This window comes from Giraffa tippelskirchi, chromosome 11, assembly GCF_054371585.1.
Source record: "Giraffa tippelskirchi isolate mGirTip1 chromosome 11, T2T-mGirTip1v1.2.pri, whole genome shotgun sequence".
NCBI lineage: Eukaryota > Metazoa > Chordata > Mammalia > Artiodactyla > Giraffidae > Giraffa > Giraffa tippelskirchi.
In genome coordinates, this window is record NC_137285.1 from 77,957,177 (window position 1) to 77,969,781 (window position 12,605).

General features: G+C 55.5%; 2 protein-coding genes and 1 long non-coding RNA gene across 3 annotated transcripts in view; 1 reads left to right on the plus strand and 2 right to left on the minus strand.

The window, feature by feature from the left end:
* The window catches only part of LOC145527776 (uncharacterized), a 681,763-nt gene that overhangs the window by 15,959 nt on the left and 653,199 nt on the right, over positions 1-12,605 (plus strand). The window contains exon 4 of the long non-coding RNA XR_014069857.1: positions 6,944-7,055. This is a non-coding gene — a long non-coding RNA (uncharacterized LOC145527776). The remainder of the gene's footprint in view (positions 1-6,943; positions 7,056-12,605) is intronic.
* On the minus strand, positions 1,443-6,631 carry LOC145527701 (uncharacterized). The gene is made up of 3 exons (XM_081545760.1): positions 3,059-6,631; positions 2,347-2,659; positions 1,443-2,089 (listed from the first exon to the last, which is right to left on the minus strand). The coding sequence occupies exons 1-3, from the start codon at positions 3,467-3,469 to the stop codon at positions 1,467-1,469; spliced, it is 1,347 nt and encodes a 448-aa protein (XP_081401886.1). The 5' UTR covers positions 3,470-6,631; the 3' UTR covers positions 1,443-1,466.
* LOC145526362 (uncharacterized) lies at positions 9,081-10,828 on the minus strand. Its single transcript, XM_081541784.1, has 3 exons — positions 10,694-10,828; positions 9,982-10,294; positions 9,081-9,724 (listed from the first exon to the last, which is right to left on the minus strand). Exons 1-3 carry the CDS (start codon positions 10,826-10,828, stop codon positions 9,102-9,104), a joined length of 1,071 nt encoding a protein of 356 aa, XP_081397910.1. The 3' UTR covers positions 9,081-9,101.

Consider the following 12,605-nt stretch of genomic DNA (forward strand, 5'->3'; position numbering starts at 1 on the left):
TTTCCAGAGTCCCGCTCATATGACCTCATTCGAAGTGCACTGTGGACGAGCTGCCATCTGCAGCTGCTACCACAGCAGCCAAGGGCTTTAGCTCCCGACTACCTCCCTTCCTTTGGAACTTGGGGGCCCTCTACTCCCCACTTGCACACCACAGACCTTTGCTGAGGATTGTGGGGACCCTCACTCAGTTTGCAGCACGTTGTAGCCATCCCTGTCCTCCCTTGAAACTCAGCTTGTGAGCTCCTTTGGAGCAGCGTGGCCCACCTGGCTGCAACGGAAGACACAGCTGACAGTGAAACAACAGCTTAGATCTGAGAGCCGGAAAGCTCTGTCAAAAGGGACCTCCCTCTTCACACCGTAGAGGCTGTAGGAGCCGCCAGGCTTTCGGAACCAGTGCTGGGGCCAAAATGACTCCACAGCTGTTTTCCTTCCTGGGGAGGGTTCTGGCTCGAGCGGGAATGGCTCAAGTCTCCTAAGGTTCTGAAAGCCCACTGTGTGCAGATTCACGGTACACAGAGAGGAAAAGGTGGAGTCCTACCCTGGAGGTGGTCACAGCTCACGGATGAGCCAGGCAGGCAGGCAGGCAGGGCATGAGAACACCTGAGCTGCCTTCATGAGTGAATGGTGTGGGGGCAGAGGAAGAGAAGCCGGTCTGCTCCCTCGTGTGGTGCCCAGGGCAGGTTGTCCCCAGAGGAAACCCTTACGACGGTGAGGACTATCACTGCTGTTTCCCAAGGGGTTCCGTCGGTGCGTGTCTTCCCCGGAGCGGTCAGGCCGTCTCTCAAGTACACTGGCCATGGGCATTGCCTCTCCTTGGAACTTCCCATGTGTTTCTCTTTTTTATGGAACAGTGATTTTCTAGAGTGGTTCTGGGCCACAAGGATGTTGGGTCATTTTCTAGCCTTCTGTCATGAAGAACGCTTTCCTGGGCATGGGGGTGGTTTGTTGTTCCAGCTCCCTTTCTTGGCTTCTTTTGGGAGCTGGTGCAACAAGAGGAGCTCAGCCTCTGCCTTCTGGCTGAGATGTCACCCTTCAAACAGCAATGCCTGCCTGGAGATAATGATGGCAGTTGCCAAAAGGGCTTCGTTTGGCACATGGTATCTTGAAAGGACGTACACCGTCCTTTCAGCTATCAAAGGCTAGTTCAAATGACATAAAAATGAGAATTCTCCAATGGAGTCTTACAGTAGGTGGAGAGTCCGAAAAACACTCCTTCAGTCATTTCACTGAGAGTCATTGATTGGGGACACCAAGAATATAGGAAGGAATGCAGAAAGAAAAGATGAAATTGTGTTCAGGATCGGGGGGAGGGATGAACAGGGCGTGCTTGCCTTGAATCCAGGCTTTGTTGGGGGGTGGGGCATAAAGATCGAACGGGTCTGAAACTACAAAGTGGTGATGGTAACACAGTATCACCAGAGTTACACAACAGTGATCCCAGATTGCAACAATGATGAAAAAGTTTACTAATCCCAACTTAACCAACAAAAATACAGGAAACCATACAAAAAATAAAACATTACCAGAAAGGTGGAAACAAACCAAATGCAAAGCAGTTCAGGGGAAAGGAACTCCATGTCCCCTGGGGGCAGACCGAGTTGCCGGCATCCACGGTGAGCAGACAGGGATGGAGGCTGCAGAGCCGACCGCTCCCCTGGACGTGGTGTTTCCGGCAAGGGCTCTGGGTCTCTGTCCAGAGCGGGGGCTCTTTCTCCCTGCAGGGCTGGGTGAGTGATCGTGGGCATCTGGGTGTTGCGCGGGAGCCAGGGCAGGCTCTCCCTGCCGAGGCGGTGACTCCTCCTCTGCCTCGGGTTCTCTTGCCAAAGCCCGAGCAGGTAGAGGTGCACGTGGAGGTGGAGGTTCTCGCTGAGGGGGTGGGACATCAGTGCCTGGGGCTGGGGGTCCTGCAGGCACGGAGATCCGATCTGCCCGGTGTGCTGGCCAGTACCCAGCTGGCCTGGTGTCTCTGCGAGGGCAAGTCTCGCTTCTCCATCTGCCCTCGGTGGATCCCTGGGTCCTGCACCTGGAGCCACCACCTCTTTAGGGACAGGTCTGGGAAGTGGAGCCTGGTTCCAGTTGGAGGCCAGTGCTAGAGTTGGGGGAGAAGCAAGGTTTGCCCACAGGCCAGCCTTGGCATGTGCGTACCCCGGGACAGAAACCTTCCAAGAGGTTCCCAAAGAATACCCAGCGTCAGATGTCTTTTGGGACTGAAGTGTGCAAGATGGGGGGCGGGGGGTGTGAGGCCAGCGCTTGCTGCAGGCCCAGCAGCAGCTTTCGGGGACTCGTCCCTGTGTAGCTCAGCACCCCTCCCCACACACTCCCGTGCACCAGCCCCAGCGTCCTCACCTCTGTGCTCTGGCGTGCTGGGCTCCAGGTCCTCCTGGTGCCTCAGAGGCCGGGGTTCTCTGGACTCTGGGTCGGAGCCGGGTGTGCTGAGCTCCGTGGCAGCCTCAGACTGGGCCGCCGGCTGTATCCTGGGCGGTGTCTCGGCAGCAGGCCTTCCCCACCTCCGCGTCTCCCCCGGTGGGGCTGATGCCTCCGTGGGCACGCTGACCTGGAGCCTGCACTGGGCCTCACGGGCGGGCGGGTGGTGCTCCGACCCCTCCCTCTGGGAGCTGGATGGGGTGTCCCCGTCCTCGGCCTCATCACGTGGGAAGCTCTGCAACGACAGTGACCGTCAGCCAGCCATGCTGGGAGTTTTCCGAGCTGGGCCTGGCCAGTGGAGCCGCTGCTTCTGCCTGCTCGAACTTCTCTTCCCAGAAGGGTCAGAGACGTGTGTCTGCTCAGATCCCCACCCGGGAGGAAAGAGACCCATCTGAGGGTGTGAGGTCAGCCTGGCGGGCCGGCGCTGCCCACACTCTCCCCATCCCGCCCAGCCTGCTCTCCCCTGGGGTGTGGACACAACTTGTCCACAGGCTTCTGACCCCACATCCGCCTGGGCTTCCTTGAGGGGGACACAGCCCGAGAAACCCGCATCCCCACACACAGGCAAAGGACCCGGTGTTTCCGGGTGGCATGGGAGAGGTGGCCTGGCCCGGCCTGGGGCTCCCCGTGTTACCTTTCTGTTTCTCCGGGCAAAGGGCCAGAGGCCTCTCGGGGGTGTCCTGAGCCAACGTCGACAGGGTGCCCACGCACACTGCCTGTGAGCTCTCCTGAGGCCCCGGCCTCTGGGCAGGGGCAAACAGCAGAACATCTTGGCAGCAAGTGATCTGGCTGGGGGCTCCTCTCCGCTCTGGAGGCCTGGATACCCGGATTGCGGGTTCTGTTGGGTTCTGTTGCCGGCAGGTGACATCATTTCCTGGGGTTCGTGCTGAGGTCCCTTCCCCAAAACTTCCCAAGGGAATCTCTGGGTTTCTGACTGCTCGATCACCCCCCTTAGGCCATGTGCAGGCACAGTGACACCCACACGGCCCAGCCCACAGCCCTGGGGAGGCCTGGGTTCAGCCAGGGCCTGAGCTCCGAGGACCATGCTGCTCTCAGACCAGGCTCCTTCTTCTCATAAGTGGTGTGGCCCTTGACAACCATATGCCCCTCAGGGTTTCCCCAGTCTCTCCATCTGCAGAGTGGGGGTCATTCTCCCATCTGCTTCCTAGGCCTGTCGGCCTACGAGCAGCTCCATGCCTTTCCACCTGGGGCCGATATCACGTGGAGCTCGTGCGCTGAGACTTCAGAAAGAAAGATTCCATCCAGGGCTGACACAGCACAGAATGGGGCAGAACGAGGCCTGGATGCGCCGTGGTACCCAGGAAAAGGCACTCCCCCTCCTGACTGTTTTGAGACCCCGCATCCAAGTTGGAGGACCGAAAGGAAGACTCGAAGGTCTCCCTCTCTTATAGAAAAGAGTAGCCAACTTTCTGGTCCTCTGTTTCCATTGAGATTCTGTTGAAGTGTCCCAGCTCGGCTTCTGCGGGTGGCTGAGCTTCTACTGGCTCCCTGCGTTCTTGTCTTTTCCTCTCCAAACCTTCCGTCCTTTTCCCCCTTCTGGGGTGGAAGGGCGCTGTCATTGCTTCTACCTTCGAGACAGATTGAGGAAAAGTCTGGACCATCGACTCCTTTCCTCTCTTTGGTTCCGTGTCTCTCTCTGGCTGTGTCCCTCTCTTTTCCTTTCTCAATTCCGTCTGTGTCTTCCTCTTTCTCTCTCGTGTGTGGATGGATGGACGGATGCTAGGGATGCACATGTATATGATTAGATGAGGGTTATGTTTTAGGGATAGGTTAGAGGGAGAGAAAGGCTTTAGGTCAGAGTTGGTCATGGGGGAAGGGTCAAGGGTGGTGGTGGTGTTTCTTGGAATCTGAGTGCTGTGCATTCTTCGTCTCTTTCCATATGAACCCCTTCTCAGATACACCACTTGCAAGGAGTCTCTCGTGTTCCGTTTCCTATCTTTTGCATTTGTGAATGCTTAGCTTCTCTGTTGTGAAGAGGTTCCATTGGATGGAAACCCAGTGGTGTACTTCGTTTACCTCTTTCCCTTACTTGAAGAGACCCATTTCGACCTCCGCCCAGCAAATGGCAAGGAGACTCTGATGTTAAGGAGCCTTTGACCTACGCTTCTTTCTAGCTATCTCATGACATCAGTCTTTAGGGTGAGGTTTTTCCCCGATATTGAGGTGGTATGAGATCAAAACCAATAGCGTTCTTCAGATGTAGCTGTCTGGTTTTCCCATGGACATTGATTGAAGAGGCTTTCCTGTTCCCATTTGGATATTCTCCCCGTCTGTGTCAGAGATGAGTTGACCATGGATGCTGGGGTTTGTTTCTGGACCCTCAACTTTATTCCATCGATCTGGATCTGTGTGTGTTGTTGTATTCCCAATAGCATACTGTCCTGCTGCTGCTGCTGCTGCGGCTAAGTCACTTCAGTCGTGTCTGACTCTGCATGACCCCATGGCCTGCAGCCTACCAGGCTCCTCCGTCCAGGACATTTTCCAGGCAAGAGTACTGGAGTGGGTCGCCATTGCCTTCTCCGATACTCTCCTGAGGATCCTAGTTTGGTCGTCTAATTTCCTTTCACACAACCTTGGATGTCCGTATCGGGGCTTTTTCGTCGGATTGTATTGACAATGTAGGCTCCTTTCTGTTTCCGTACCCCCTTTGCAATTCTTTGTTCGGTGCGAAAATGCATTGGCATTTTGGGAGGAATAGCATGGAAGCTGTGGATTGCCATGTGGGGCTGTGACATGATTTTCCCAACAGGAATTCTTTCAAGCCCTGAGCACAGCTTCTCTTTCCAGTGATTGGTGTGGGCTTGATCTTCCTCCTTCCATCTCTCGCCGTTTTGTGAGAACAGGTCCATCCTTCCCTTCTGGGGTAGATGGACTCGTGGGTATCACTTCAGTGAATGGCATTGGCAGTGGGGGTGATAATTCCCTTCTCATTGGAAGACTTTGCTGTGAGTATTAGAAATGCAAGTGACTTCTCTTCCCCTTCCTCCCTGTCCATGTCTCAGAGCCACCGGGAAACAGAGGCCTCATCCACGGTCACACAGGCCTGAGGGGGTGCAACTAGACTGTTGTTTCTTCAGGCCCTCAGTGCTGGACATCATCCGGGATACTCTGTGTGTGTCTTCCTCCGTCTGCTGTCCCTTCAGACCTTTCCCTAGTTTTCACAGGCTTGTTGTGTTGGCGTTCTTTGTCTGTTTGGAGACACATCCTTGATAAGCTTTGTGTTTCCACTCATTCGTCTCGCGATGTATGACCTGTCTTTTGCTTTTGTCATGAGGTCTTTCCCACAGTAGATATCTTTGATTTTGCAAAGTCCACTGTATTCTCTGGGTTTTTTTTGTGGACTGCCTTTTAGTTTTGTGTGTGAAGACTCAAAGCACGTGTCCGGTTTCTGCTCATTGTTCTTCTAGATTTGTGACAAGTTTTCATGGAAAGTTTGTCTAGGGATAACTGGAAGTGAACTCGGTGTAAGGTGTCAAGTCTCCATCTCCATTCATGTCATCCCCTGCAGTTTCCAATTCCCTGTTCCTGAGTGGTTTTGGAGACCTTGTGGGAAGGTTGGTTGCATTGGAGTTTGCATTTCCACCTTGATTCGATTCACACTGTTCTGCCCTCAGGGACACTGTCAAGGGGGAGTGAGGAGCAGCCTGCACTTCCAGCAGTGACCACACGGTGGGGCGAGTGCTGCTCTCCCCTCTGGGAGCCCCAGGCCACAGGCATCCCAGTGAGGAGCCAGCTCTGTGCTCAGCTGAAAGGAGTTAGTTAGTCTCTCAGGAGCCTCTGAGCCCTTGCCTTTGGATCACCCAGGGTGGGCATTTACTGGGACAGAAAAAATTGCCCTGAATTCCATGGACGGAAGAGCCTGGCTGTGTAGAGTTCGTGAGTTGCCGTGAATCAGACACAACTGAGGACACAAAAATTCAATAGATTAAAACACTTTTTGGGGGTGGGGGGGAGTGAAAGAGGGTGATGTGGGTTTTTTTGTCTTATATAACAGCCAAGGGAAATCTAGTTTAAACCTAAATTCACATAGATGGGAAAGGTATATCTCTCCGTCACCCTATTTAAAAAAAAAAAACCTACTAAACTTTTCTGAAAGTTTATTTAGTAGCTTCCTTGAACAGTTTACTGTGGAGCATTTTTTTTTTTTTTTCTGTGACTTTGGCCTCATTAAAAATTACGGTTTGCCTTTACTGGATAATTTTGTTCATTGGTTTCTTAGGGAACCTTGGTAATATTTGAGTTTCCTGGGGAGTATGGTCACATGACCTGGCCCTGGCCAATCGGTGCGTTCCACCTCCCTGGCCACTGTGATTGGCTCCGGGCTGGGGCAGTGCCCAATCGGGGCCCAGGGCCGGGCCTCCCGTTGGAAGCCAGGGGAAGACGAGCTCTCGTCCTGCTGGGGTAGGGGAAGGGGTGGGGCCGGGGCAGGTCAGGCTCCAGCAGTGGGAGGGGCTTGAGGTCCGCCTGCGGCAGTTGGTGACGTTCCTGCTCCCCTCAGGGCAGAGCCGCCGGCCTGAGAATGAGGGCGCTGCTGAGCCCAGGGGCTGGGATGGCCCGTTGCTGCTGTGGTCCCAGAGCTCCACCCGAGACCTGAGGGAAGCCGTCTGCCCGTGAGTCCTCTCCCACTTGTCTGTCAGCTTGTTTGAAGCATGCTGGGTTTTCTGCCCAGCTGGCTAAGGGGAGTCCCTGGAAATGCAAGGGTGTGGGTTTTGGCAGACTTCAGGGAAGACATGCCAGATGAGCCTGGGAGACTCCAGGTTAATCTGGATTCAGGAGATATCTCTTCGGGCCAGCTAGTAATTGTAGGATAAGCCTAATGAGCCTTCAGAGGATGAAGAGAGTAACGTGCCAAGGTAGCAATCGATGTCCTCATTCGAGAGGATGAAGCTGGTGCTCAGAGAAGGGGGGAACTTGGCCACAGCAAGGAGGTGTGCACCCAGACAGGACCCCCCAGATCCGGCCATTGGAGCTCAGGGAGGCCACTGGTGTGGCTTGTCCCTGTGGCAGGGGCCGAGGCAGGCAGCCCACCCTGATTCCTGCGGGGGCCTGACTTGGGAAGTGCCATCTGGTAGCTTTGAGACTCACCAAACCAAATTGCACTGGAGAGAGGAGGGACACCTTCCTTCATCCACCCCCCACCCCCGCCGGATTCCCACATACCCTGACCCCTTTCTCTTGATTTCGGAGCCATTTCCAGAGTCCCGCTCATATGACCTCATTCGAAGTGCACTGTGGACGAGCTGCCATCTGCAGCTGCTACCACAGCAGCCAAGGGCTTTAGCTCCCGACTACCTCCCTTCCTTTGGAACTTGGGGGCCCTCTACTCCCCACTTGCACACCACAGACCTTTGCTGAGGATTGTGGGGACCCTCACTCAGTTTGCAGCACGTTGTAGCCATCCCTGTCCTCCCTTGAAACTCAGCTTGTGAGCTCCTTTGGAGCAGCATGGCCCACCTGGCTGCAACGGAAGACACAGCTGACAGTGAAACAACAGCTTAGATCTGAGAGCCGGAAAGCTCTGTCAAAAGGGACCTCCCTCTTCACACCGTAGAGGCTGTAGGAGCCGCCAGGCTTTCGGAACCAGTGCTGGGGCCAAAATGACTCCACAGCTGTTTTCCTTCCTGGGGAGGGTTCTGGCTCGAGCGGGAATGGCTCAAGTCTCCTAAGGTTCTGAAAGCCCACTGTGTGCAGATTCACGGTACACAGAGAGGAAAAGGTGGAGTCCTACCCTGGAGGTGGTCACAGCTCACGGATGAGCCAGGCAGGCAGGCAGGCAGGGCATGAGAACACCTGAGCTGCCTTCATGAGTGAATGGTGTGGGGGCAGAGGAAGAGAAGCCGGTCTGCTCCCTCGTGTGGTGCCCAGGGCAGGTTGTCCCCAGAGGAAACCCTTACGACGGTGAGGACTATCACTGCTGTTTCCCAAGGGGTTCCGTCGGTGCGTGTCTTCCCCGGAGCGGTCAGGCCGTCTCTCAAGTACACTGGCCATGGGCATTGCCTCTCCTTGGAACTTCCCATGTGTTTCTCTTTTTTATGGAACAGTGATTTTCTAGAGTGGTTCTGGGCCACAAGGATGTTGGGTCATTTTCTAGCCTTCTGTCATGAAGAACGCTTTCCTGGGCATGGGGGTGGTTTGTTGTTCCAGCTCCCTTTCTTGGCTTCTTTTGGGAGCTGGTGCAACAAGAGGAGCTCAGCCTCTGCCTTCTGGCTGAGATGTCACCCTTCAAACAGCAATGCCTGCCTGGAGATAATGATGGCAGTTGCCAAAAGGGCTTCGTTTGGCACATGGTATCTTGAAAGGACGTACACCGTCCTTTCAGCTATCAAAGGCTAGTTCAAATGACATAAAAATGAGAATTCTCCAATGGAGTCTTACAGTAGGTGGAGAGTCCGAAAAACACTCCTTCAGTCATTTCACTGAGAGTCATTGATTGGGGACACCAAGAATATAGGAAGGAATGCAGAAAGAAAAGATGAAATTGTGTTCAGGATCGGGGGGAGGGATGAACAGGGCGTGCTTGCCTTGAATCCAGGCTTTGTTGGGGGGTGGGGCATAAAGATCGAACGGGTCTGAAACTACAAAGTGGTGATGGTAACACAGTATCACCAGAGTTACACAACAGTGATCCCAGATTGCAACAATGATGAAAAAGTTTACTAATCCCAACTTAACCAACAAAAATACAGGAAACCATACAAAAAATAAAACATTACCAGAAAGGTGGAAACAAACCAAATGCAAAGCAGTTCAGGGGAAAGGAACTCCATGTCCCCTGGGGGCAGACCGAGTTGCCGGCATCCACGGTGAGCAGACAGGGATGGAGGCTGCAGAGCCGACCGCTCCCCTGGACGTGGTGTTTCCGGCAAGGGCTCTGGGTCTCTGTCCAGAGCGGGGGCTCTTTCTCCCTGCAGGGCTGGGTGAGTGATCGTGGGCATCTGGGTGTTGCGCGGGAGCCAGGGCAGGCTCTCCCTGCCGAGGCGGTGACTCCTCCTCTGCCTCGGGTTCTCTTGCCAAAGCCCGAGCAGGTAGAGGTGCACGTGGAGGTGGAGGTTCTCGCTGAGGGGGTGGGACATCAGTGCCTGGGGCTGGGGGTCCTGCAGGCACGGAGATCCGATCTGCCCGGTGTGCTGGCCAGTACCCAGCTGGCCTGGTGTCTCTGCGAGGGCAAGTCTCGCTTCTCCATCTGCCCTCGGTGGATCCCTGGGTCCTGCACCTGGAGCCACCACCTCTTTAGGGACAGGTCTGGGAAGTGGAGCCTGGTTCCAGTTGGAGGCCAGTGCTAGAGTTGGGGGAGAAGCAAGGTTTGCCCACAGGCCAGCCTTGGCATGTGCGTACCCCGGGACAGAAACCTTCCAAGAGGTTCCCAAAGAATACCCAGCGTCAGATGTCTTTTGGGACTGAAGTGTGCAAGATGGGGGGCGGGGGGTGTGAGGCCAGCGCTTGCTGCAGGCCCAGCAGCAGCTTTCGGGGACTCGTCCCTGTGTAGCTCAGCACCCCTCCCCACACACTCCCGTGCACCAGCCCCAGCGTCCTCACCTCTGTGCTCTGGCGTGCTGGGCTCCAGGTCCTCCTGGTGCCTCACAGGCCGGGGTTCTCTGGACTCTGGGTCGGAGCCGGGTGTGCTGAGCTCCGTGGCAGCCTCAGACTGGGCCGCCGGCTGTATCCTGGGCGGTGTCTCGGCAGCAGGCCTTCCCCACCTCCGCGTCTCCCCCGGTGGGGCTGATGCCTCCGTGGGCACGCTGACCTGGAGCCTGCACTGGGCCTCACGGGCGGGCGGGTGGTGCTCCGACCCCTCCCTCTGGGAGCTGGATGGGGTGTCCCCGTCCTCGGCCTCATCCCGTGGGAAGCTCTGCAACGACAGTGACCGTCAGCCAGCCATGCTGGGAGTTTTCCGAGCTGGGCCTGGCCAGTGGAGCCGCTGCTTCTGCCTGCTCGAACTTCTCTTCCCAGAAGGGTCAGAGACGTGTGTCTGCTCAGATCCCCACCCGGGAGGAAAGAGACCCATCTGAGGGTGTGAGGTCAGCCTGGCGGGCCGGCGCTGCCCACACTCTCCCCATCCCGCCCAGCCTGCTCTCCCCTGGGGTGTGGACACAACTTGTCCACAGGCTTCTGACCCCACATCCGCCTGGGCTTCCTTGAGGGGGACACAGCCCGAGAAACCCGCATCCCCACACACAGGCAAAGGACCCGGTGTTTCCGGGTGGCATGGGAGAGGTGGCCTGGCCCGGCCTGGGGCTCCCCGTGTTACCTTTCTGTTTCTCCGGGCAAAGGGCCAGAGGCCTCTCGGGGGTGTCCTGAGCCAACGTCGACAGGGTGCCCACGCACACTGCCTGTGAGCTCTCCTGAGGCCCCGGCCTCTGGGCAGGGGCAAACAGCAGAACATCTTGGCAGCAAGTGATCTGGCTGGGGGCTCCTCTCCGCTCTGGAGGCCTGGATACCCGGATTGCGGGTTCTGTTGGGTTCTGTTGCCGGCAGGTGACATCATTTCCTGGGGTTCGTGCTGAGGTCCCTTCCCCAAAACTTCCCAAGGGAATCTCTGGGTTTCTGACTGCTCGATCAACCCCCTTAGGCCATGTGCAGGCACAGTGACACCCACACGGCCCAGCCCACAGCCCTGGGGAGGCCTGGGTTCAGCCAGGGCCTGAGCTCCGAGGACCATGCTGCTCTCAGACCAGGCTCCTTCTTCTCATAAGTGGTGTGGCCCTTGACAACCATATGCCCCTCAGGGTTTCCCCAGTCTCTCCATCTGCAGAGTGGGGGTCATTCTCCCATCTGCTTCCTAGGCCTGTCGGCCTACGAGCAGCTCCATGCCTTTCCACCTGGGGCCGATATCACGTGGAGCTCGTGCGCTGAGACTTCAGAAAGAAAGATTCCATCCAGGGCTGACACAGCACAGAATGGGGCAGAACGAGGCCTGGATGCGCCGTGGTACCCAGGAAAAGGCACTCCCCCTCCTGACTGTTTTGAGACCCCGCATCCAAGTTGGAGGACCGAAAGGAAGACTCGAAGGTCTCCCTCTCTTATAGAAAAGAGTAGCCAACTTTCTGGTCCTCTGTTTCCATTGAGATTCTGTTGAAGTGTCCCAGCTCGGCTTCTGCGGGTGGCTGAGCTTCTACTGGCTCCCTGCGTTCTTGTCTTTTCCTCTCCAAACCTTCCGTCCTTTTCCCCCTTCTGGGGTGGAAGGGCGCTGTCATTGCTTCTACCTTCGAGACAGATTGAGGAAAAGTCTGGACCATCGACTCCTTTCCTCTCTTTGGTTCCGTGTCTCTCTCTGGCTGTGTCCCTCTCTTTTCCTTTCTCAATTCCGTCTGTGTCTTCCTCTTTCTCTCTCGTGTGTGGATGGATGGACGGATGCTAGGGATGCACATGTATATGATTAGATGAGGGTTATGTTTTAGGGATAGGTTAGAGGGAGAGAAAGGCTTTAGGTCAGAGTTGGTCATGGGGGAAGGGTCAAGGGTGGTGGTGGTGTTTCTTGGAATCTGAGTGCTGTGCATTCTTCGTCTCTTTCCATATGAACCCCTTCTCAGATACACCACTTGCAAGGAGTCTCTCGTGTTCCGTTTCCTATCTTTTGCATTTGTGAATGCTTAGCTTCTCTGTTGTGAAGAGGTTCCATTGGATGGAAACCCAGTGGTGTACTTCGTTTACCTCTTTCCCTTACTTGAAGAGACCCATTTCGACCTCCGCCCAGCAAATGGCAAGGAGACTCTGATGTTAAGGAGCCTTTGACCTACGCTTCTTTCTAGCTATCTCATGACATCAGTCTTTAGGGTGAGGTTTTTCCCCGAAATTGAGGTGGTATGAGATCAAAACCAATAGCGTTCTTCAGATGTAGCTGTCTGGTTTTCCCATGGACATTGATTGAAGAGGCTTTCCTGTTCCCATTTGGATATTCTCCCCGTCTGTGTCAGAGATGAGTTGACCATGGATGCTGGGGTTTGTTTCTGGACCCTCAACTTTATTCCATCGATCTGGATCTGTGTGTGTTGTTGTATTCCCAATAGCATACTGTCCTGCTGCTGCTGCTGCTGCGGCTAAGTCACTTCAGTCGTGTCTGACTCTGCATGACCCCATGGCCTGCAGCCTACCAGGCTCCTCCGTCCAGGACATTTTCCAGGCAAGAGTACTGGAGTGGGTCGCCATTGCCTTCTCCGATA